A 26,787-nucleotide genomic window follows, 5' to 3' on the forward strand; every position below is an offset into this window, starting at 1 on the left:
AGAGGAGATGGAGAAGGGACCTGCCATTTTGGAGCCTCATACAAAGATGGCTGTATTAAGGCTGTTAGCTGTCCAAAGAATTATGATATAGATATAGAAAACTCTTCCTTTGTCAGGTAGGTTACTTGCTGTGTGCCTGGAATGGAACCAGAGTCAGATGCAGAGACTGCTGTTAAAATAAGGTGCTTCTCCGGTGCAAGTGAAGCATTGCCACTCTGAGGGTTATGCGGTCCTTCAGAAGAGTGAATGTTCACCAGAGATTTTGTGTTAGCATTTTTTTGCCTGTTTTTTACCCTAACTTTGAGTGATGTTATTCCCTTGTGTGGGATTCACAGATTAGGGTGTGGAATATAGGGTAAAGCATGTCCAGAAGGAGTATGCAGCAGCAGTCCTGTACTGAAGTCCCCGAAGTAGTGCCGTGTTCGACCAGTGATGTGATATAACATCTTGTCATCCACCTGAGATTAAGCTCTGACATGGTAGGAGATCCAAATATGGCGGATCCAAACATTCTATACCAGGGTTGGACTGGCCATCGGGACTACCGGGAGTTTCCCGGTGGGCCGATGGCTCAGTGGGCCAGTTGTCACTCAGGGGCGTCGGGAGGGGATGGCTAGAGCCCTAAATGGGTCCCCAAAAAGCTCAGAGTCTCGCCCTGAGTGGAAACATCCAGTAATTGGTGGGCAAGCGGGGGTGTGCGGCCACAGTGAGAGTGGAGCTGTCAAAACAAAGCACTGATGTCGGGGATGGGCGGGGCCAATATGCGGGCAGAGGCGGCTCTCTAATTAAGCAAATAAGGCGATCGCCTAATTGAAGAGCCGCCTCTGCTGACAACAATGTTGCCGCGGCGTTAAGCTCCGGTCAGCAGCGGGTTAGCATGCCTGTAAACTCCACGGCCAGGCAGTGGAGAGAGGGGTCGGGGCGTGGCTGAGTGTTAAGGAGGAGGCGGGGCCAGCGCTGTGTAGTCCGGGGGAGAAGAAGGGGAGGAGATTCCAGCAGCCAGAGAACAATTCCCGCTGCTCCGGAGATCGCGCCCCCCCAGCCTTCACCCCCACCGCTGGAGTGCTCAGCGAATCGGTCCCCGCACACCAGGAGGAGGCATCTGGCATGCCGTGGAGGGGTAGAGGAAGGTACCGCGGAGGAGGCCCCACGAACGCTGTATGGAGCCGATGGTAGGAGAGAAGAAGTGTCCGAGCGGCAGGCCGGGAGGCGAGATGAAAGAGCAGAGGTGAGTGCTGCTGCAAAAGACCTGCGAGCCCGAGGAGCCAGTGAAGCCTCATGCAAAACTGCAAGTAAGTTTTTAGAGGCTACAGACCTTTCACTGTTGTCACAGTGACTTTGATTAACTCTTTGGGGGGGGGGTTAATTTACAATGGTAATTTTAATATGCAGCATGGAGGGGGTTAATGTACTGCCACTGGTCACTGATGCATTGGTGACCAGTGGCAGTTAATTAACCCCTTTGTGCTGCATTATTGACACCAGTGTCAGTGTTAATTAACCCCTATATGGTGCAGCATGAAAGGGTTGATGAACACTGACACTGGTGTCACTAATGCAGGACAAAGGGGTTAATTAACTGCCACTGGTCACCAATGCATCAGTGACCAGTGGTGTATTTGATACTGCCCACCCCATACACTTCGCACCCCTCTCCTGTACATACCACCCACCCCATTCACTCCGCACCCCTCCCCTGTACATACCACCCACCCCATACACTCCGCACTCCTCCCCTGTACATACCACCCACCCCATACACTCTGCACCCCTCTCCTGTACATACCACCCACCCCATACACTCCGCACTCCTCCCCTGTACATACCACCCACCCCATACACTCCGCACCCCTCTCCTGTACATACCACCCACCCCATACACTCCGCACCCCTCTCCTGTACATACCACCCACCTCCATTGACTCCGCACCCCTCTCCTGTACATACCACCCACCCCATACACTCTGCACTCCTCCCCTGTACATACCACCCAGCCCATACACTCCGCACCCCTCTCCTGTACATACCACCCACCTCCATTGACTCCGCACCCCTCTCCTGTACATACCACCCACCCCATACACTCCGCACTCCTCCCCTGTACATACCACCCAGCCCATACACTCCGCACCCCTCTCCTGTACATACCACCCACCTCCATTCACTCTGCACCCCTCTCCTGTACATACCACCCACCCCATTCACTCCGCACTCCTCTCCTGTACATACCACCCACCTCCATTCACTCCGCACCCCCTCTCCTGTACATACCACCCACCCCATACACTCCGCACTCCTCCCCTGTACATACCACCCACCCCAGACACTCCGCACTCCTCTCCTGTACATATCACCCACCCCAGACACGGGGGTGAGTGTATGTGTCTGTGATTTTTTTAATATGCAGCATGGAGGTGGGGGGACAGGGGTAAATGCACTGCCACTGGTCATAGTAACCACCCACCCCATACACTCCGCACCCCTCTCCTGTACATAGCACCCACCTCCATTGACTCCGCACCCCTCTCCTGTACATACCACCCACCCCATACACTCCGCACTCCTCCCCTGTACATACCACCCAGCCCATACCACCCAGCCCATACACTCCGCACCCCTCTCCTGTACATACCACCCACCTCCATTCACTCCGCACCCCTCTCCTGTACATACCACCCACCCCATTCACTCCGCACCCCTCTCCTGTACATACCACCCACCTCCATTCACTCTGCACCCCTCTCCTGTACATACCACCCACCCCAGACACTCCGCACTCCTCCCCTGTACATATCACCCACCCCAGACACGGGGGTGAGTGTATGTGTCTGTGATTTTTTTAATATGCAGCATGGTGGGGGGACGGGGGTAAATGCACTGCCACTGGTCATAGTAACCACCCACCCCATACACTCCGCACCCCTCTCCTGTACATACCACCCACCCCATACACTCCGCACTCCTCCCCTGTACATACCACCCAGCCCATACACTCCGCACCCCTCTCCTGTACATACCACCCACCCCATTCACTCCGCACCCCTCTCCTGTACATACCACCCACCTCCATTCACTCCGCACCCCTCTCCTGTACATACCACCCACCCCATACACTCCGCACTCCACCCCTGTACATACCACCCACCCCAGACACTCCGCACTCCTCTCCTGTACATATCACCCACCCCAGACACGGGGGTGAGTGTATGTGTCTGTGAGTTTTTAAATATGCAGCATGGTGGGGGGACGGGGGTAAATGCACTGCCACTGGTCATAGTAACTGATGTATTAGACCCCTTTCACACTGAGCCACCCATAGCCTCGGCGGTAAAACGCCGCTATTTTTACCGCCGACAATTGCGTATAGTTTACTGTGTTTGTGTGTGTGTTTTCAAAAATTAAGTGGGCCGGTCTGGATGAAGTCCAGGGCCAAATTTTTGTCCCAGTCCACCCCTGTTCCATACTAAGAACACCATCCACATCCACCAGCACATCGAAACGTGTCAGATTTTCTGATACATAGGGGGACACTTCTGCTCACTTGACTTCTACGTCATCAACAAGCATTCAGCATAAGAAACGTAAGTGGAAAGACACCTTTTCAAATGAGGACTCTTGCTATTCAAAATAGTAAAAAACCCTTGAGGGAAGGGGGAGACACAGGAATTAACAAAGAAAAAAAAAAAAAGATTAAGAACAGGCAAAAAATTACCCCAGTCTAGAAACAGTTAATTATCTACCACCACAAATGTTTTGAATTTTTCAGCTTATGTCTTGTCACCTAAAGCTCACAGTGCCCTGCCCCAAGGGCTTAATTTTGCACCAGTTAATACTTTTGATCTTTTCTCTACATTTGTAGATCTTAACACTTTTGCATGCCTCAAGCTTCAAGCTTAGAAAACGTATACCTTGACCCAACTTCACCTTCGACTACAGGTCCACAGTGGGAAGGTTGTACTGGTGCAGAGGGTTTTGATTTTAAGGATTTGGGTTTGTTACATGATTTAAGTACAATGGACACTCATGAATGTCTTGGTATCCGGACTGAAGAGAAGATAAAACCACAAGATTGCCACTATGTCCGAGAAAAAAATAAAAATCTGACTTTTACCCGATACAGTCTAGGGGTAAACATCTTGACCTCCTTCAAAAGTTGGTCGAACAAGACCTTATAACTTTAGCAAAGACCATAGATGCTTGTTGAAAGACTACCTACTAAAATTTAAGTTTTAGGCATTATCTAATGAGGGATCCTGGTTACAAGACAGTATTAAAGTAGGCGGTCAACTTTGTAGTCATAAAGCTTGCACCATTGGAAATTTGGTGTCCCCTAGCAGGTTTACCTCTAAAAAGTCCAACCATACTTGGTTACATACAATACGCATGTTTGGATGCGGAGCAACCAGCTGTAGCTATATGGGTCACCCATTAAACAAACTAAACATTTGTTTAATTGTCAAACCAAGTCTGTGGTATACCTTGCAACATGTACCATATGAAACATCTAATATGTGGGTAGGACCACAAAAAGAGTATATGATAGAATGTGAAATCACATTTCCAATATCAGCTCAGACAAGGACACTATCCCAGCAAGACACTAATTACCCTTCCAGAGGTGGAGATAGATTTTCTATGTAAAAGGAAGGTATACTGGGCATTTAACATTGACACTTCCTAGAGGTCTCAACTAGAGGTTCACCTAAAAATCCATCCCCATGGCATGGGATCCGGGTGTGGCTCCCACGTCTTTACTGAGGTTTCACCAATCCAGATGTACTGCTTCTATTGTGATGTTAAAAGACAGTGAAGGAGTTGATTAAAGAGTTGACTGAGGAATACAAAGATAAAATAATAAAATAGATAAGCCAAGACTGAGTCCTCCTTTAGGGAGAAGAGGTCCATCAACTTATCACACTATCAAAAAATTGAGGGCTCACAGGGATAGAGTGGCGTTATTGAGGACATGTCCGCAAAAGCTTTGCCAGTGTCCAATCATCTGAAGGTACGAGCCTATAACCCAGGGTGCATGAATGTTCATTTTATGTCCTGCAGGGTTAAGATTAGCGAGTTTGCAATACTTTTTTTAAATTATTATTTAAGTCAAGTGTAAGGCAGCCTGGTACAGGAATATCGGATATCTCAATATTTGACCACAAGAGATGAAAGGTGCCAACATAACAAAGACAGGATATACATTTCTGCAGGAATAAAAAGAGACATAAAATACCCAGAGAAATCAAATACAAGGGTGGTCAAATGCCACATGGAAATTAGAAAATATTTATGCAATATCGGCACCATTTGCTTCCTCTACTTTTAAAACTGTTTAACCACACAATGGGAAGAAATCAAGCTTAAACTTACAAGTCATCCAACTTGGGCCCCGCAATAAGCAGGAGGGAAATAATAATGTGTGTCTAAATCAAAAAGGGGTTGAGGACAAGATAAAAAGGTGAAGATGTGGCATACCCAGTAGAAACTACAGGGGTAGCAAAAGGAAGGAAGTACAGTTTTACAAAGGAAATAAGAAGCAGAGGAAAAAAAAAGACCATGGGTGGAGAGTGGAGGTAGGGGCAAGGAGGGGGAAGGAAGAGGAAAAAGAGGAGAATGGGCCCAGATGGAGAGCATCTACTAATCCAGGTCAATAGTTACCCCAGTAGCCGAAGCCTGGTTTTCCAGTAGCAAGGTGATAGGGTTAAATGTAAACCAGAAGCAAGGGAATTTTCATTGTTCTGTGTGGGAGTGAATGCTACCCAATAAACCATGTTTTTCTAAATGTCTACTTTTGTAGTCACAGGTGACAAAAAGGTTTTGCATAGTGTATAATAGTGTATATATCCTCAACTTTCAAGAACAACAGAGCTATAGAAGGGGGTGAGGTTTGTTTCCATTTGAGCAGAATACATATTCTCTCGCTGCCCGCTGCCTTGATCAAGTAAATCAAAATGGAGCATTTGTAATTATCCTAGAGACGTGATTCGGGTGTAACAAGAAGGCTGTGGGGCTGTTTCCATGGTCAATGTCTTTATGTTTCTCGATACAAAGCTGTTACGCCTCCCAGAAATCCTGAAGAGATGCGCAATCCCAGAATATGTACCCTTCTCTTTCCCACAATGCCAACAGATCAGAGAAACTTGCAGAAAGCACCTGCATAGGACTGTAGGTACTCTATATCATCGTAATAAGATTTTAAAGTGGTTGTAAACCCTTGGAAACAACTTTGTGCAACATGTAAGCCTATATTAAGGCTTACCTGTAGCTACCCAGGATCTCTCCTAAACCTGCATGGTTTAGGAGATATCCCCTGTCCCCTGCATGTGTCAATGTAATCGGCACATGCGCAATGGGGCAAACTGAAGCAATAGCACCTATGTGCCGCTGCTTCGGTCTGTGTGCCGTTACCGGCTACTGCGCGGGAGTGACGTCATCATGGCTCCAGCCAATCACAGCGACAGAGCCGCGATACCCGGAAGCAAGCCCCGGGCGACATGTCGGCAGCCTGAGGGGGAGATGAGGACGGCTGCGGCGCCTTAGATGTGAGGTAAGTAATGGAGATTGAATGGATAAATATACAGGTAAAGCAGAAAATTTCACAGCTGCAGTCTAAACATCAGGCTAATCATATAATAATTACAGTAAGTAAAAATTACAAAGTTATTCAAAAAATTCAGGTGACAGCAAATGGGACTGCAGTACATTTGATTACTGAATAAAATATTAATTTCTGGGGTGGCAGATCATACAGGTGCAGTTCACATTGCTGTACTGTGCCCAGCTTCCCTTGCTCTGCAGTCAATGCAATATTGTCTCTTGGGCATATTGTGTGTGTATGAAAAATTAGAGAGCATTTACGTACCCGTGTAAAGTTACCTTCAAAACTGTGAATATCCAGTTGTGGCTTCTGAGCATAAACATAAGCATTGATTGAAAAGAGATCCTGCAATAGAGAATAGATGCAATTAATAAACAATGCAGCTTTATCACTAAATAAAAGTATGTCATAGAATGCATGACCAAAAACAGCTTGTTCATTTCTGAATATGATACCATTGATTTTTGTTCTTTGTTCATGAAACAAAATCTTCATTTTTTTTTTCTTTTTAGCACAAAATGACACCAGCATGAGAAAGCATACTACATAACAGTGTGTTAGGGATAACATTAATATCTGATACTTGAAAACAGATTGATTCCTAGGAGAAACCTTTGCAGAACTGAGTAATATGAGTTTGATGTCTTGTTTCAGAACAAAGGCGTTAACTTGGAAAAGGTCACCTCGTCTTGGTAAAATATGAACTTCATTTATCAATGTCCTCAACAATGATAAATACTTACATGTACTTTTCATCTGCATGAATACTCAATTTAGCCATAAAAATAAAAAGCTCTCCTTTCCTTGATCATTATGTATATAACATACAGTCCCTTGAAAAAGTATTCATACACCTTGAAATTTTACACATTTTGTCATGTTATAACCAAAAACGTAAATGTATTTTATTGGGATTGTATGCGATAGACCAAAGCAAGGTGGCACATAATTGTGAAGTGGAAAGAAAATGATAAATGGCTTTCAACAAATAAATATCTGAAAAGTGTGGTGTGCATTTGTATTCAGCCCCTTTACTCTGATACCCCTAACTAAAATCTAGTAGAACCAATTGCCTTCAGAAGTCACCTAAATAGAGTCCACCTGGGTGTAATTTAATTTCAGTATAAATACAGCTGTTTGGTGAAGCCTTCAGAAGTTTGTCATAGAACCTTAGTGAACAAAGAGCATAAGAAAGGCCAAGGAACATACCAGACAGGTCAGGGATAAAGTTGCAGAGAAGTTTAAAGCAGGGTTAGGTTATAAAAAAATATCTCAAGCTTTGAACATCTCACAGAGCACTGTTCAATCCATCATTCGAAAATGGAAAGAGTATGGCACAACTGCAAACCTACTAAAACATGGCCGTCCACCTAAACAGATAGGCCGTGCAAGGAGAGCAACAATCAGAGAAACAACCAAGAGCCCCATGATATCTCTGGTGAAGCTGCAGTGATCCACAGCTCAAGTGGGAGAATCTCTCCACAGGACAACTATTAGTCATGCACTCCACAAATCTGGCCTTTATGCAAGAGTGGCAAGAAAAAAAAACACTGTTGAAAGAAAGCCATAAGAAGTCCCTTTGCAGTTTCCAAGAAGCTATGTGGGGGACACAGCAAACGTGGAAGAAGGTGCTCTGGTCAGATGAGACCAAAATTTTACTTTTTGGCCTAAAAGCAAAAGTGGAAAACTAACACTGGACATCTCCCTGAACATACCATTTTCTTCAGCAGAGACAGGGAAGCTGGTCAGAGTTGATATGAAGATGGATGGAGCCAAATACAGGGCAGTCTTAGAAGAAAACCTGTTAAGAGTCTACAAAAGACTTGAGACTGGGGTGGAGGTTCACCTTAAAGAAGAACCCTAAACATACAGCCAGAATAGTTTAGATCAGAGGTGCCCAATCAGTGGCCCGCGGAGGCTTCTGATGTGGCCTGTGACCTCCTGCTCTGGGATGGTGGTTTGGCAAGCTCAGATCACAGGTTGCCGACCCGTCATCCCAGAGCATCAGTGTTGTGAATGAAGCCGGAGGTAGAGAAAGCAAGCAGCTCCAGAGAGGAGCTACATAAGCTGATGCTTCCTGTATAGCACCAGCTCCTGTCACAATTGATACCAAATGCACTCTGCCTGGGACAGCAACAGCCCAGGAAAACTGAATGAAAGACTGTTATTAAAGGTATGTTAATCCCTGAAATTACATTGTATATATGGGCATATCTGTTTTGCAGTGGTTACTAGGAAGCTTTCAAACTAATCCGCAGGTGCAGCGCAGTGGACCTAAAGGTTACCTGCACTGAGCCATAGACTTCTGTTATTACCTGTGCGTTTGATGCACTTTCAGAAATTGTACTACACCTGCAAGATATAATAGAAGTCTATGGAAAAGTGCAATCGGACCCTTCATTCACCTCTATGTCCATTTACCCCGCGTACCTTCAATCCGATCCGATAAAGAAAAAAAAAAAGACACAGAAGGGCATCCGTCCCATTCCGTCTGGCCAGATTGAATTGGAGGACCCATAGAGAGTTAGGGCTGTGTCCGTGTCCATTTAGCATATGCAGCGTGGACACAGACATGTCATACGCCCAGTCCACTAATTTTGGCCCGTGACCAGTTATCAAGTCGCTTTAGTGGCCCTCGCTCTTCAAAGGGTTGGGCACCCCTGGCTTAGATCAAATCATATTCATGTGTTAGAATGGCCCAGTCAAGTCCAGACCTAAATCCAATTGAGAATCTGAGGCAAGACTTGAAAATTGCCATTTACAGACACTCTCCATCCAATCTGACAGAGCTTGAGCTATTTTGCAAAGAATAATGGGCAAAAATTTCACTCTGTCATGTCTTAGTAGGTTTCACTCTAGATGTGCAAAGCTGGTAGAGACATACCCAAAAAGACATGCAGTTGCAATTTCAGCAAAAGGTGGTTCTACAAAGTATTGACTCAGGGGGGCTGAATACAAATGTACGCCACACTTTTCACATATTTATTTGTAAAAAAAAATTGAAAACCATTTATCATTTCCCTTCCACTTCACAATTATGTACCACTTTGTGTTGGTCTATCACATAAAATCCCAATAAGACCCGGTCTGAAGCTCCATGGCCGCGGGTTTAGCGGACGCGATTGCCGCTGGAGTCCCGCGATCGGTCCCCAGAGCTGAAGAACGGGGAGAGCTGTGTGTAAACACAGCTTTCCCGTTCTTCATTGTGGCGCTGTCATCGATCGTGTGTTCCCTTTTTATAGGAAACCACAATCGATGACGTCACACCTACAGCCACACCCCCCTACAGTTAGAAACACAAATGAGGTCATACATAACCCCTCAGCTCCACCTTGTGGTTAACTCCCAAACTGCAATTGTCATTTTCACAGTAAACAATGCATTTTAACTACTTGCCGACCTGCCGTCGTCATTCTACAGTGGCAGGTTGGCTCTCCTGCGCGAGAGCCTGTAGCTCTATGTCGGCTCTCTCGCAGGGAACTAGGGCCACTCGCCCCCGACTCAAGTGCGCGTGCCTGGCGGGCGCGATCGCCGCCGGGCACACGCGATCGCTCGTTACAGAGCGGGGACTAATGAGTGAGTGAGTGAGAGACTTGTAAAGCGCAACACATGCAAACTGAATCGCCTCTGGGCGCTGTATCCATTTCATGGATAAGGAACCCCTTGACCTCAGAAGAGATGTGTTTTAATCTTTCTCCTGAAGGCCAAGTGGTCCGACTCCATTCGGATGGTGGTTGGTAGTGCATTCCACAGGCGGAATGTATAAGAATATATATATATATATATATATATATATATATATATATATATATATATATATATATATATATATGTATTTATTTATTTATTTCGGCGGAACTCCGCTTTAATCTACAACTGCCATGATGCTGCACATGATCAGTTATGACTCCAGCCATTGGATGGTTTGACAGTTTGGTTGAGAGCACACCCAATGGGAGTGTTAAATTTCCGGCATGTGCCGTACGGATGGGTTTAATTATTCTTGTTAAATTTTCTAATATTCTTACATTTGTCATCATTATCTCTATCTGTCATTACTTAATTAAATGTTATACCTACACGTGTTTGTGCGATCTCTCTTTGCACATCTCGAATATAACCCCAAAAACATAAATTATCACATTAAATCACCCTGTCGAGAATGTACAGCTTACTGTACAATCTAAAGAAGACTGCGATCAGGCAGGTAAGTTTGTTTTATTGCAGAAGAGACACAGCATGTCTCTTCTGCAAAGCCTACCTGCTCACGATTTTTTTTTTTTTACACTTTAGTGGCACAGATGGAGAAATGATCCTCTAAATTATAGATGCTGCAATACGAAGAAAGGTATAGCATGCAACTGGCATTTCTCTATATCTGTGCACATCTTAAACTGTTCACCATTTGTTGTAATCTTTCACACGCTGGCTATTCATCACGTTCTTGTCTTCTCTATTTAGTTTTCATCAGACCACAAGAAATAATTCATATGAAACTAATACACATGTGGGTGTCCTATATCTTCATCATTCACTTCTTCCCCATCTGTTATCACCTACAATTTAGATAATCCAGGCTATTATGTGCTTTATTGTGAACAGAAAAATAAGAGTCTCCTGGAAAAGGGGTAGAACAGAATCCAATACCACACACATACAATAAAAACAGTTGTCTGGGGTCCAGTCATTTTTTATTAAGTGTTTTACCTACACAGCTCATACAAGAATTAACCAGGTTAACAACTTCAATGGAGATTTGTGGAACAAGAACAGGAAATATGCTCCCCTGCTGGTATAAAACTTGCTATTTCATCCAACTTACATTTGAAGATTTCAAGAAACATGTGCCACAGTAATTCATTTCTCTAGCTAATATGGGAAAATAAAAATAGTGCAAGAGAAAGCATAGGATTTAAATATAGAAACCATTTCTGAACATCCTCCTTATTGGTCAAATGCCGCGTACACATGGTCGAAATTTCCGACCTTTTCCTGACTTTTTTTCGTCGGAAATTCAGACGGAGTTAGAAAAAATTTTGATCGGAAATTCCGATCGTCTGTATGCTTTTCCGACGAAAAAAACACATGCACGCTCGGAAACAATTCAAGGCATTTTCTCAGCTCGTCGTAGTGTTTTAAATCACTGCGTTTTTGATGGTCGGAATTCAGTGTGAGAGTGTGTATGCAAGACATCTTGAGCGGAATTCCGTTGGAAAAACCCTTTGTAGTTTATTCCGACGGAAATTCTGATCGTGAGTACAAGGCAAAAGAGTGTGTCCTTCATAACATATCAACAGGGTTGCTCAGGAGGAATTGGGGTCAAAGGGCCAAAGTAAAAAGCGCATAGGACCTTTTTCCTATAATTTGCTAAGTTGGCATGGCTTAGGGCTTGGGCACAGCCTTGTGCATAATCAAATGCAGCAAAGCCAACTACTGTAAAGAAAAAGTTTAAACAAGTCTAAATCAAGTCTTAAGCATACTTGCAGGTTTTGCTGTTTCAAATCACAGGAACTTTATTGGTGATTAGTCTCTAGGTGCTTAAGACTCACTCAGCAGAGAACTGAAAATGTGCATTACAGGTAAGTGTCTGTCGGGAAATTACATTTTGCTTTAGGCTCAATCACTTGGAATAATGTTATCTTTTTTCACAGCTGTCAAGTTCACTGATAGTTTGTGGAAAGGTGGATCTCTGTTTGTTTAAGCAGGGAAAATGTAATTGTAATCTGCTCGTTATCATGATTATATTATTTTTTTTGCCAACATATTAGTAATCTCTGAAAGCAATACATAAATATTCAGAATTTGCAATTGTATTGCTGGATGGAATTTCCCAATGTGTGGCACATGCAGCATCTGCAGGGGCAACACAGTACCGCCATGGATGCAAGTAATTTGGTACTGGCTTGGATGAAATAACGCTGTGGAAAGGTTGGAACTGGGTTTTTAGTGATGAGAAGAAGGAGAGGAAGTAATTGCAAGGCAAGACTATGAGGAGGGTCATGGCTGCAAGATTGTGTCACTACCACTCCCATTATGGACATGAGCTCCCCCATGCTCCTTTGTATACACAGAGCTGAAGAAAATATTTAATATATTAGCCTTCTCATTGTCCCCAGTCACCCACTCTAGATTACTTTGTAAAGGGGCTACATTGCTCAGACCTGACCTTTTTACTATTAAATATAGTTGACACATTTTTGGGGGTTTGTCCTACTATCTTTGCAATCGGTCGTTCATTTTGAATTTTTGCATCCTTGATTTCCTTTTTACATATTCTGCTAAATTCGTTGTAACATTTAAACGACACTAGTGTTCCTTAATTTTTATATTTTTTAAAAGGCCTTTTCTTATTGTTTATAGTTTTAACTTTGACCGTGAGCCGCATAAGTTTTATTTTTTAGCCTTTTAAACTTCTTGCCCATGGGAATATACTTTGCAGTGAGGTCCCAAACAGACTTTTTGAAGAATTCCCATTTCTGTTCTGTGTTTATCGATGTCAATATTCCCTCCAAGTCTAATGCCGCATACACACGGTCATTTTTTGTGATGAAATAAAACAACGTTTTTAAAAACTTCATTTAAAATGATCGTGTGTGGGCTTCACATTGTTTTTTGTCTTCTAAAAAACGACCAAAAAAAAATTCGAACATGCTTCAATTTTTTATGTCGTTTTTCAAAATGTCGTTTTTTCTGTCATAAAAAATGATTGTGTGTGGGCTAAAACGACGTTTTAAATGATGTTTTAAACCCGCGCATGCTCAGAAGCAAGTTATGAGACGGGAGCTTGAATCTAACAGAGTGCCCTCGTACGTGTTGTACGTAACCGCGCTTTGCTAGAGCATTTTCAGAAAACGATGGTGTGTGGGCAACGTCGTTATTTATGATGAAGTTAGAAAAACTTTCATGATGAAAAACGTTGTTTTATTTCATCGCATAAGTCCTGGAGAGCAGCCCTCATCCTTGGAAAATTTGCTCTTTTGAAGTTAAGTGTTTTTATGTGTCCTTAGGTGAGACACTTTTTTTTTGCCAAATTTCAACCACATGAAGGTAGATGCCTATAACCCATGGATAAGGCTACTGATCCTGTGTTCTGTACGATTAGGAAATATTTAATTTTTATCACAAATGCTGTTAAAAGATATATAGGCTAAACTTTTTTAAATGTCAATAGACTAATTGAGCAAGTTCAGCAAAAACGATTCCTATTATAGGATCCGTCTACCAAAACTATATTATCATAATCAGTTCTAGAAATACACAAATACCTAAAGTCAAGTGGTGTAAAAATTCGAGTGGCGGGAGTGTTGGTGTTTTCTGAACTAAGGCCCACTGTCGGCTGATGTCACAGAGCTGATCCAAGCTCTGAAAAGATTCTGAGCACATGGTCGGGATCTGCTCAGAAGCCTGAACACACAGCTGGCCAGCCGCTCCCCTCCCCTCCATAGTCCAGCGCTCCAGTGAGCAAAGAGTCGGTGGCTGACAGTCACCAGCTCTCTGCATGCTGAGGACAGAGCTGCGCGATCGGAGGTGTATGATCGCTCATTTCTCAGTCTTCGAGGCGGTGAGGACAGATGCAGCTGGGGTCAGAGCTGCAGCCATCTAATTTTGCAATTCCTGAACTGCTTGTTTAAACCTCATTACAATTTGATATATTCACCTTATGCTAATGTTTTTGTTTTGTTTTTGTTTTTTTCTAGAATTCACAAAAATGTGCCTCTTCCCTTGAAATATACATATGTTCAACACCAATAAGCTCATCTTAATTTAATGCAGACATTACAAAATGATCCTTTATATGTCTAATATGTGCTGTTTTTAATTTATGGAACCATAAGAGATAAACTTCTCTTTGTCTCCTATGGGTGCAAGGTTTACAAAACGTGCTAAGAGAATTGTTGTGCCCTCTTCCCCCACCACTAGACTTTTTACACCAACAGACATTTAAGTGACACTAAACTCAAGAGAAACCAAAGAAGAACAAGATAGAAGGAACAGTCTACCTACAGTCAATTTAAACATATTGCATTTCTTTTATTTTATATAATGCAAGATTAGTGTCACTTGAAATATTTGTAAAACTACTTTTATGAATAAAGTTTTGCTAGAGGGAACCTATAGAAGTAGAAGAGTTTGTTGAACTCACCCCAATTGGTCTATTGATCCACTGACCTTGTACTATGTAAAACTGTTTAGCTTATTTATCTTTTACAAGCTTGTATGATTAATAAATATATATTTTATATTTATAATTGTAGTATATGTTGGCACCAAAAAATTAAAATTTTTGCAAATGTTTTGTTATAGTGTGTTACTCCAAAATTGTATATTTCTTATGTGTCTTTTGTACCATGTACATTTATTAAACAGTATCCGGTTCTCTTTATTGTTTCCCTTGTGTAAACTACCTGGCACATGCATCCCAGCGTGGTCGGTTTTCATTCTTTTTTTTTTATTTTACTTGGGAGCACGGCCTGCACATACCTCCAATGGTCAAGCTTTTGGTGACACCCCCACTACATATTTCCATTGGTAAGATCAGTGTACCACTGTTTCTCTGCTTCCTGATGACATGCCCCCCACCCCCCAGTTCTCTAAGCCCCTTTTGCAGCTCAGAACGCAGGTCATGTGATCACAAAGAAAATAAGTACTTATGTTTTTTTATACATATACACAAATGTTTCTCCTTTCATTTCTATTTTAACCCCTTCCTGACTAGCCATCACGTTTTACTGCTGCATGTTGGCTCCCCTGGGCGAACTGACATAGCTGTACGTCGGTTCACCTTTTGACCACTAGGGGGCGCTACGTCAGAGCCGATGCGCGTGCCCACAAAGACAGAATGGAGATCTGTCAATGTAAACAAACAGATCTCCGTGATATCAGGGGTGAGGAGAGCGATCTGTTGTTCATACTAAGTATGAACAACGATCACTCTCCTCACCTAGGCAGTCCTATCCTCCCCTCATTCCCTAGGACACAGAGTTAACCCCTTGATCCCCCTACTGTAAACTTATTTCTTCCCTGCCAGTGACATTTACACAGTAGTCAGTGCATTTTTATAGCACCGATCGCTGTATAAATGCCCCAAAACTGTGGCAAAAGTGTCCAATCTGTCAGCCATAATGTTGCAGTCCTGATAAAAAAAAAATCGCTGATCACCGCCATTACTAGCGAAAAAATAATAATAATACAAATGCCATAAATCTTTTGCCTATTTTGTAGACGCTATGACTTTTGCGAAACCAATCAATATACCCTTATTGCGATTTGTATTACCAAAAATATGTAGAAGAAAACATTTTTTTATTTTTTTAAATGGCGATATTTATTATAGCAAAAAGTACAAAATATTGTATTTTTTTTTTCAAAATTGTCGGTCTTTTTTTGCTTATAGCGCAAAAAATAAAACCGCAGAGATGATCAAATACCACCAAAAGAAAGCAATTTGTGGGAAAAAAAGAACGTCAATTTGGTTTAGGTATAACGTCGCATGACCGCGCAATTGTCAGTTAAAGCGAAAAATGGCCTGGTCATTGAGCAACCAAATCTTCCGGGGCTGAAGTGGTTAAAATGAATGGGTTGTTTTACAAACTAAGGGGCAGATCCTCAAAGAAATTACGTGACGTATCTCTTGACACGCCGCGTAATTTAAAATTTTGCGCGTCGTATCTTTGTTTTGGTATCCACAAAACAAGATACGACGGCATCTGTGTTAGATCCGACAGGCGTACATCTTCGTACGCCGTCGGATCTTAGATGCAATTTTTCGCCGTCCGCTAGGTGGCGTTCACGTCGTAATCCGCGTTAAGTATGCAAATTAGCTATTTTCGACGATCCCCGAACGTACGACCGGCCGTCGCATTTTTTTACGTTGTTTCCGTTCGGCTTTTTCCGGCGTATAATTAAAGCTGCTATATGGTGGCGTACTCAATGTTAAAGTATGGCCGTCGTTCCCGCGTCTAATTTTAAAAATGTTACGTTGTTTGCGTAAGTCGTCCGTGAATGGGACTGGACGCCATTTACGTTCACGTTGAAAACAATGACGTCCTTGCGACATCATTTGGAGCAATGCACCCTGGGAGTTTTTACGGACGGCGCATGCGCAGTTCGTTCGGCGCGGGGACGCGCTTCATTTAAATGAAACACGCCCCCTACCCGCCCAATTTGAATTCCACCGCGAGAGATACACTACGCCGCCGTAACTTACGGCGCAAATTCGTTGAGGATTCAAACCAAAGCCAGGTAAGTTACAGCGGCGTAGCGTATCTTACATCTGCGCCGGGCGCAGTGTATGTATGTGGATCTGCCCCTAAGGGTTCACATATACTTTAATATTTATAAAGCAAACTCATAAACAGCATTTATGACACTTTAGAATTCTGTTGTGCTTCTGCACTACAAATGTTGGTGCTTGCTCCAAAGTCATGTACCTCGGGCGCACTAAAAATTTTGAGTGTCTATACAGTGCAGTGGCCAATGAGATTCGTAGATAGGTGGGCAGTCTGATGGGCAGTCAGATTCACGTGGATTCAGTATCTGATTGGCTACAATAGGTTACGTCTTTTTATTTTTGTTACATATTACAACATAACTGAAAGTGACCCCCTCCCACAAAAGCACAGACAACTGATATTTAACATATATGAGTGAAATCAGGGATTATAAAGGATTATTTATATACAATTTGTTGACTAACCCACTTTAAGAGCCACTATTAAATGCACAAGCTCGAGTACAAAAAATGAAAACTGTCAAGTGAAGGGTACTCATCATTAAAGGCAATACAGGGTTAGTGTAGTCTGCTTTCAAGGACAGCTTTCTGCTATAGCCCCTTTGAGAGTAACATATGTAAAACGGGTCTCGGAGATGGATTTCATTCATCTACATTAGTCACAAAATGACTAGGAGACAACATGATAATGGGGATGTTTTTCTTTACACGTCAGTATAATAATACAGAAATGACTTGGAGGTTATCAATAAGACAGGGAAACCTCCCCCATTAGGTCAAGGGCAACATTTGTTCGCCCAACTTAGAGATCATTAAAATACATCCTTAATCATAACATGTGGTTCATTACAGATAAAATGGCCCCTGGTTCAATAAAACTAATTAAATGTAAATGGTATTGTTTACTGCTGTATGGATCTTTTGATATAAATCAGCGAGTCACCATTTATTGAAAATTACACTTACCTCACTGCTGCTAATAAATTTACTTGATCAAATAAGATGGGAATGAATGTTTCACTACATGAAGGCTGACACAAAAAATACTGCACCACTTATGAGTATGAAACCACAGGAAACCTAACCTGCAGGTTACAGGTATTGCAAGACAGCTATTATTAAAGGATGTGTTGAAAATTTAATTGTCTGATCATTCTAAGTGGTTTAGGAAGACAACAAAATCTGCACTGATCATCTTTGTCGGTGTCATCTGTTCTTTACGAAAAGCTCAGAAGCAGGTTTATTTGTTCCGGGTGTCACTGAGGATAATGTTACAGAGCTGTGCAGATGATGCGGCTGACGGTTCATGACAATACAAGATACTCACAATCCATGACATAAGACAGACGTTGAAATCAAAATGACTGACACTCACTGGCATGTGTTGGCTGCAAAAACCATACATAACTAAATACTGTACACTCAAATCACAAGAGTAACTCAAATACATAACTATCTCCATGTAGTAAAGGCTAAATTCAAATATCGAAATTTTAGGTTTCTTAAATATTTTCATTTTATTAGGTCGGTCAGAAGCCAAACAAGCCTTTAAAATATTAAATGAGAAACAGCATATTTTTTTAAAACCTCAAAACTTTATATATTTTCGGGAAACAAAAACCCACTAGAATAAAATGGTGGCAGTTGCAATTTATGTAAAGTCACACAATAACTGCATTGTTGTTTACCAAATTTATATTTTCATTTTCATTAAAATAAAAATCTGGCATCTTTGGATAAGGCCAGGGCATTTGACTCTATTGAATGGTTGCATTTACAGAAATCATTGGTACAGTTTGGTTCCGGAGAAAGATTTAGAAAATGAATAGCCATAATGTAAAGTCAATCTTGTTGAACTCTTTTGGTTAATGGATTAATGTCATCCACGACAGGATTAGAGAGAGGGACAAGACAGGGATGTCCTCTATCTCTCCATCTTATTGCTATAGCAAGACACGCTTGCTTTGACGTTTAGAAAATCAGAGGAATATAAAGGAATAGTAATGGGAAATAGGAAGGAGGTCATTGGACTTTATGCAAATTATATATTACTGTATATGGAAGACACACAACTCCTTAAGGGAAACAATGAAACGAATAAATGTGTTTGGGAAATATTTAGGATTAAAAATCAATCATCAGAAATCTGTTTTAATTCCACGTAGACATGATATACAGAGGAATGTGGAGCAATTTCCTTTGCCAAAGATAATGGATTCATTTAAATATTTGGGTATTGAAATTACGTTGGATTCCAAGGAATCGCTGGCAATGAATGTCAATCCTCTATTGGAACAAATGAAACGCAAGTTGAGAATATGGTCAAAGCTACCCATCGGCGGGCCCGGGAAAGTCATGGCGGGTGTCGTCATGTAGAGGGAAGGAGAAGAGCGGATACACATCCGCTCTCCTCCCCTTCTTGCAGTGACCTGGAAAGCGACGTCTCTGACATCACTTCCGGGTCACATTCTCGGTGTCCCCGGCTCGTTTTGCAGAGAAAGGATGCTTTGCAATGCAATATGCATTTCAAAACATTCAGAGGAATACAGTGGAGGCCTTGCATATCTCAATAAAGAGAACTTGTCACCGCAAAATCATCACATAGGGGCCCATGTGATGAAAAAAAAAGTTAAGCAATATAAAAAAAAAAAAAAATCCCCCCCCCAAAACATAAAGTTACATCCAAGTACATAAACCCCCCCAAAAAATGTGAGGCCCCCACATATACACATGCACGAACATAAATGCATGTGTTGGATTACCTACACATGAAATTGTTGATTACGATACACATATTACATATCGCTGCGTACGCCGGAGTGAGAGCAATAATTCTAGCACCAGACCTCCTCCATAACACTAAACTGATACCTATAGGGGGCCTTTGAAGCGTCGCCTATAGAAAATATAGGGTACTGAAGTTTGACGCTATTTTATGGGTACAAAACATTTTTAAGATTTGGCATGCTGGCTATCTATTTACTCGGCGTAACCTTGTCTTTTATATTTTACCAAAATATATTGTGTTTGTTTGCCCCAACATTCATGTTAGTGTGTTTTTTACTGAACTATTGCGTTTCCTAGACCTTTGCGGTAATACCGCTATTTTATTCTCTAGGGTGTCTGCTTTCCGAAAATATATGTTTGGGGTTTTGTGTAATCTTCAAGCCAAAATTTTTTAAACAAGTGTGCAAAAAAACGCAAAACCAGCTCTCGCAGCGAAAGGGTTACATTTTTTTGTTTTGTTCCATTGACTTCAATGTATTTTTGACACACTGTCTTACTGAAAATTTTTTACTTTTGACCAAAATAGTTGTAATGCTTCCCTGCTTCCCACAATTCAGCTCATCTCCATCAAGGTGCCACCAGTACAATAATGGTGGCTACACCCAAAAGAAACTTAAAGCAAAGAGAAGAAAAATCACCTTTGGTGTTTTCCACCTAATGGGCCTCTGTTTTCTATAAAAAAAAATTACCTCCTGCTCTCTAGCTCTCTTGTCATCTCATCGAATGCTCACCTCCAAAGCCTTTCCCATCCTCTGGAACTCCTTACCCCAATCTGTCCGACTCTCTTCTACTCCGTCCACATTCAGACAATCCCTGAAACCCATCTCTTAAGAGAGGCCTATCCAGCCCCCACCTAACAACCGTACATTTATTTTCTCAATCAACCTACAGCCATTATCTTTTGTATCTCTTGCATCTCTTGCCCCTCCCTCTTAGATTGTAAGCTCTAAGAAGCAGGGCCCTCTGATTCCTACTGTAATAAACTGTACAGTCTGCAATTATGTTGTAAAGCACTGTGAAAACTGTCGGTCCTATATAAATTATGTATAATAATAATATATACTGTATGCTTATTAGTGAGAATAAAACACACACAATGGCAATGAATACAAGTTATTTCTACATATTCACAAAGCAAAACATAACAAATATATCTTTTTGCACAGATTTCCTGATAAGCATGAGAAATGCACAGAAGCCAAAGTGTCTTTTCTTCTTTATAAAACAGCACTCTGTATACAAATGGTTTTAGTGACGATATTGTCTACAGGCCAGCAGGTGGCATTCAAGAATTATTGGAAGACGGAGCGTTGAAACACTCTCTCGCTCAACATTTTAACCCAATATCTGAAGTTTGCTATTATATAATAGATTTATCATCAATGTTTATATTTACCAAGAAAATAAAACGGTTTCCGATTGGTAATTATTGATCGTTTATTAAGTCAGAGAAGGTAAAGCTTATTAGAATTATATCTCATGTCTAAGGTATCCAAAAGAGTAGCAGATGGTAAATTACATGGAAAGATACCTGACCAACTAGAGGATAAAGGATGACTTAATGATATGTGAAATCAGATACCAGTGTTGGTGCTGTTATATAATAACAAGTAATCTGCGCCATTTTCACAGCAGGTGTTACGAAGGAAGGAAACACCTTTAAGCTGAGGAATGTTAACAAAACAGCAGCAATATTGGCTGATAGAAGGGCATGTAATTGAGTGCATCAAGAAACACTGATTCACTGTATGGACAGGATTTACTAATTTATCATATTACACGTACAACAACAAAAGCACTGTTAAAACTGTGAGACTAAAATTTGACAGAGGAGAATGGGTAGTCAGGGCTTGTCTAAGGCTTAAATACAGGAGAGAAGAGTGAATTTTATGGTGTAGTATTATTATTTACAAAACTAAAACAAAAAGAAAAGAAGAAATTAAGCTAATCAATAATATATTCACAAAACCAGAGCTTAATTTTTGCCTCTTATTAATACAGTTATTGAATGATAGTGCAGGCATCATCAGGTACTACGCATGCTTTGTTACCTTACACAGTGAACAGGTTCCATTAAAATTAAGGTCATTATGGGTTCAATTTACTAAACAATACTGCATGCGATATTTGGATCACGTGACTCATTTGATCCAAATATTGCTTGCGAAATTGAAAAAGTTAATTCACTATCATTTTATGAGGAATTTACCACAAAAATACCACAGGCAAGCTAAATACACGATATACTGACATTAAAGTCAATTCATACAAAATAAAACGACATTCACTAAATAAGTGGTGACCTAACTGTGAATGTATGATGTTAGTAGCTGGTTGTTAAGGAGCTGACACCTGCCAGGGTCCTAGCAACCAACCAGTGACTCATCCCTGCTGTCAACCAGGGATTCACAGCCGACAACAGGATGTAAACAAAAGCCTGGACAGTTAGAAAAAAAATGGCATTGGGGTCCCACCACAATACATATTAGGACCTTTAGGTCTGGTACTGGTTTTTAAGGAAACCCCATGTGAAAAAATAAAAAATGTAGACCCTTATCCCAACCCACCAGGAAAGAGGGGGATAATGAGCATGCAGTCCTCCCCTCCTAAACAATACCAGGCCACATGTCTTCAATAATTGATGTTGATGGGGACAAGGGCCTCTTTCCCCACAACCCTTGTAGGGTGGTTGCGAGGGTCTGATGGTATGATGCTTACTGGAATCTGGAAGACCACTTTAACAATAAGGGGGCCACAAATACCAGCCTTCCCCCCAACCAGTACCCCAACTCACTCACAAAAAAAAGTCAATAGTAAAATAAACACACCACCGTTTTTTGACAAGTCCTTTATTAAAATAAAAAATGTCCCCGGATGTTCATCCATTGTCAATCACATCATCCAGTGATGTCCGTCCACTTTATCACAATGAATGACGGCTGCCAACCCACATGAAAAAAAAAAAAAAAACCACCTGCTGACACCGGACCACTCTCATAACCAAACAACATCTCTGGACTTCCCGCTGCAGAGGTAAACAAATGGGCGGGGTCACCCAGTGATGCAGTTGATTAAATATGGACAATGAGGTGACGAGGTGAGCCCCTCCTCATTTTTTAACGATGGGGAGAACCATAAATGTCATTCCTTTCCAGGCAAGTGAAGGGATCGGATATGCATCTCTGAGTCCCCGCCACCAAAGTAAACAAAAAGGCAGGGTTACTCAGATGACCCTACCTCTTCACTTAGGTTAACAGGGATTGAGAGATGCACTTCCGATCCTGTCACTTGCCTGGAAAGTAATGTGCTGCGTTTTTATTTTTACTTGATATTTTTTGTAAAAGAATAGTGGTGCTATGTACTCCTTACTCATTCACATGGGGGAGCCGGTATCTGAGGGCCTCCTTATTGTTAAAGGGGGCTTACAGATTATGGCAAGTCCACCCTGCAGACTCAGACAACCACCGGGCCAGGAAAGAAGGGAAGATTACCTCGTCCTCATCAACATGTGAACAAGGTGCTTTGCCAGGAGGAATCAAGTACCCCACCATGTTGAGGGCACAATGCCTGGTATAGTTTGGGGAGGGGGGATGCTTGTCCTCCCCTTTTCCTGGCCTGCCCCCACATTTTTGGGCATGGAGTCCCTCTTAAAATCCATACCAGACCCCAAAAGCTGGTATGGATTGTAGGGGACCCCCATGAATTTTTTTGTTTTCAAAATAGTCCCTACGTCTTTGTTTACATTCACCATCTGATAGCTGAATGAGCAGGGCAAGAATGAGTCACCAGTTGATTTGGCCACTCCCAATGTTGCTGCTATCTCTCTAATGAATGGATTTCGTTTTTGAAGCCTTACAATGGCCTGTTTCATTTGCATGGACAGCTTCTTTTGAACGCATGATGTAGGGTCACAGCAATAGATCCCAAATGCAAATACCATACTTAAAATCAACTTGAGACCTTTTATCTGCCTAATTGATGAAGAAATAACGAAGGCGCAGCCCCACACCTGGCTATGAAACAGCTTTTGATTCAATTGTCCAATTACTACTGCTCCCATGAAAAAAAGGGGGGGGGGGCTATTCTTAATTCCTAAACCCTTCCTCCAATTTGGATGTGCATATCCTCAAATTAAACCTGGGAGCCAGCCCATACCCACCATACAAATATAGCTTAACAATGTTTTGATAAGTACCTGAAAAAAAATGGTACCTGTGTCCAAATATATATGGACCTAACTGTAAGTGTGAAGTTTCATAGTCGGTAAGGTTAAATACAGACACTAGTCCATCCAGTCCAACCTGTGTACTTGGTGTATCTGTGTTCATGCCAATGATCATTTCCCATATCCCAGTATAGTGTGTTCACTAAAATGCACATCCAATACTATCAATACTTCCTGCTGACACCACCAATTGTGGAAGAGTGTTCCACAATCTTATCACCCAGAAAAAAAAAAAACAAGGGATGTTTACATTCCGTGTGACAGCAATAAAAGTGATCAGATTTTAAAAAAAATTAAGAAAGTGTAAAAAAATGAATACTAATAATAAATAAATGTTAAATCGCCCCAAAGCAAATGAATATGAAAGTTGCGCCCGCAAATGTAAACAGTGTTCAAAACACAAGTGAGGTATCGCCGTGATCGTTGGAGCAAGGGCAATAATTCTAGCACAGGACCTCCATTGTAACTCTAAACAGGTAAAAAAAAAAAAAAATTCAAGCATCGCCTATGGAGATGTTTAAGTACCGTAATTTGTCACCATTCCACGAATGTGTGCAATTTTAAAGAGTGACAGGTTAGGTATCTATTTACTCGGTGTAACATCATCTTTTACATTACACAAAAAAATTTGAGCTAACTTTACTTTTTTTTTATTCAATGAAGTGTATTTTTTCACCAAAAAAATGCATTTGAAAGACTGATGCGCAAATACAGTGTGACATAAAATGTCGCAATGATCGCCATTTTATTCTCTAGGGTCTACTTGGGGGTTCTAAGTATTTTTTTAAGCAAAACATACTGATTTGAACTTGGCCTGGTCTTAAAGTGGTTACTTATTGTAGATAGATATTCATTTTATTATATTTTAGTATATTCAAAATCATCACTTCATTTAGCAACACAGTGAAAAAATATATTGATAAATATTAAGTTTTGAAGTGCTATATGCCCCATAACTGACTATTATTTATTAAATGGCACTACGAACATAAATAATAAATATTAATTTGATATAGTATAGTCAATGCAATAATTCTTTTGATGAAATCAACTTTCATCTTTTAGCGATTACCAATGACACACTGCAGAGGACAGTAAAAAAAAAAAATCCAAAAATGTTTTCAAATACACAACATATTACAGATAACCATTTCCTTATTTTATACAATTTTATAATATAGGACACTCCCCGTTCCTCCACAGGTCAGCGCTACAGTGAGTGAGAAGGAGGCAGAGCAGAGAGCTGCTGAGTAACAGTTAGCAGCAGAACCGAGTGATAGGCAGTGTTCGATCAATCGGTTCTCAGTGTAGAGGCGACAGGGGACAGATGCAGCATTGGACCGATGATGCATCCACCTCAGTAAGTATAATTGGGCGGGGGGGGGGGGATCCTTTACTTCTCTTTTAGGACAATTTAATGTTCCCGGTCTTAGCCGGGTTCTTTTTGTCTTTTCTGTTCTGAAATATTTCTATGAGACTGGATGGAGGTTGTTTTGTCTCCCCAATGTACAGTTTTGTGTATTCCTTACTACAGTGCCTTGCATATACCAAGTTACTTTGCCTGTGTTTGGTTGTTGGGTATTTTGGATGTACAAAAGTCTCTCTCAGTGTATTGCTGGGCTTTAAAGTGGAGTTCCACCCAAAAACTGAACTTCCGCTTTTCGGACCCCCCCCTCCGGTGTCACATTTGGCACCTTTCAGGGTGGAGCAGATACCTGTGTAATACACATAGAAAAGAGAAACAAGTGCGGGACTTTAAATGAAGCATGTGCGGGAAACTGTTTACAATAAATGGGGGGAATGAATCAAAAATAATAAATCTGGAATAGGTTTAAATATTTTATTACTTTCACATAATGCACAGTCCATGACTATATTGCACTATTGAAGAAATAGATAAACATATATGTTTCACAGATTAGTTGGGGGACAAGGTACGTGGGCAGTGACCCAAATATATAAATGCAATGAGTACAGCGAGCTGTACTATATTATTGAGACATAAAATAGATGTCACATATTAAAATGGAAATTACATCGCATGACACTGCAGTGATAATACATTAATGCATGAGGTAAAGAGCTCTACGCGTTTCGCGACTGTTGGTCGCTCATCAGGAGCAGGCATGCATTACATTGGTTATCTGGAACGACATAAGCACATAGCTGGTTAGACGGGGCATCCAACATTTGTGGGGGCTGAGGACTCATCAAAAAGCCCCAGATGGTACTCACCAGGTTGCCGATTGCCGCTGGCACTAGAGTGAAGCTCCGGATGGACCCCAGGATTGGGGTGGTCACTGCCGGGGACTAGGGCTGGAGAATGAGGGGTGCAGGGCCCGTCAGGAGAGCGCACCCAGGTGGCACAGGCATGAGGCATGGTGTATTGAATGCACTGTGGTCGGTAAGGAATGATGGCTGTATTGGAAGTAAATGAAGAATGTATTATGTTTGAATGGGATATGGAGATATGATGAAAAGGAAAAGGGGGGAAGGGGGGAGAAAAACAAGCAAAGGAGAAGGAAAAAAGAAAAGGAAAGAGAGAAAAAAAGGAGAAAAAACAGGGATGGGGAAGAAAGACAAAGAGAAATGGGAATATAAAGATAGTAAAGTGAGGTGAAGGTACTGGGTGTGGTGAGGTATAGGAGAGAGGAAGAGGATCACCTGTGAGTTCCGAGTGTGCTGCATGGAGTGATGACATGTGAAGAGCCAAATGCCTGTACCTGCCATAGGTTACACCCTCTTATAGGGACCACCCCCCCAATGTTACCCGCCCAGAGACACGCATACGAGGGGGAGGAGAAGGGAGGCGTCTGCATTGGTGCGGGGTAACCGCCCAATGATGCGGCGCCATTTGACTCCTGTAACCCCTCGTGGATAGTATAGCAATACACCGCACGGAGACCTAGTTCCGTGTCAGGTGATGGAGGCGTGACATCGACACGCACT

General features: G+C 41.8%; 1 protein-coding gene and 1 long non-coding RNA gene across 3 annotated transcripts in view; both read right to left on the reverse strand.

Annotated features, from left to right (window-relative positions):
- The window catches only part of ATP9B (ATPase phospholipid transporting 9B (putative)), a 448,810-nt gene that overhangs the window by 234,757 nt on the left and 187,266 nt on the right, over positions 1-26,787 (reverse strand). For both annotated transcript variants that reach the window (XM_040353855.1, XM_040353854.1), the window contains exon 9: positions 6,860-6,940. In XM_040353855.1, the coding sequence (XP_040209789.1) occupies positions 6,860-6,940 (81 nt within the window). The remainder of the gene's footprint in view (positions 1-6,859; positions 6,941-26,787) is intronic.
- Positions 25,708-26,664, reverse strand: LOC120940802. The gene is made up of 3 exons (XR_005749482.1): positions 26,503-26,664; positions 26,074-26,256; positions 25,708-25,982 (listed from the first exon to the last, which is right to left on the reverse strand). It is a non-coding gene; the product is annotated as an uncharacterized LOC120940802 (long non-coding RNA).

Source organism: Rana temporaria, chromosome 5 (genome assembly GCF_905171775.1).
Source record: "Rana temporaria chromosome 5, aRanTem1.1, whole genome shotgun sequence".
Lineage (NCBI taxonomy): Eukaryota > Metazoa > Chordata > Amphibia > Anura > Ranidae > Rana > Rana temporaria.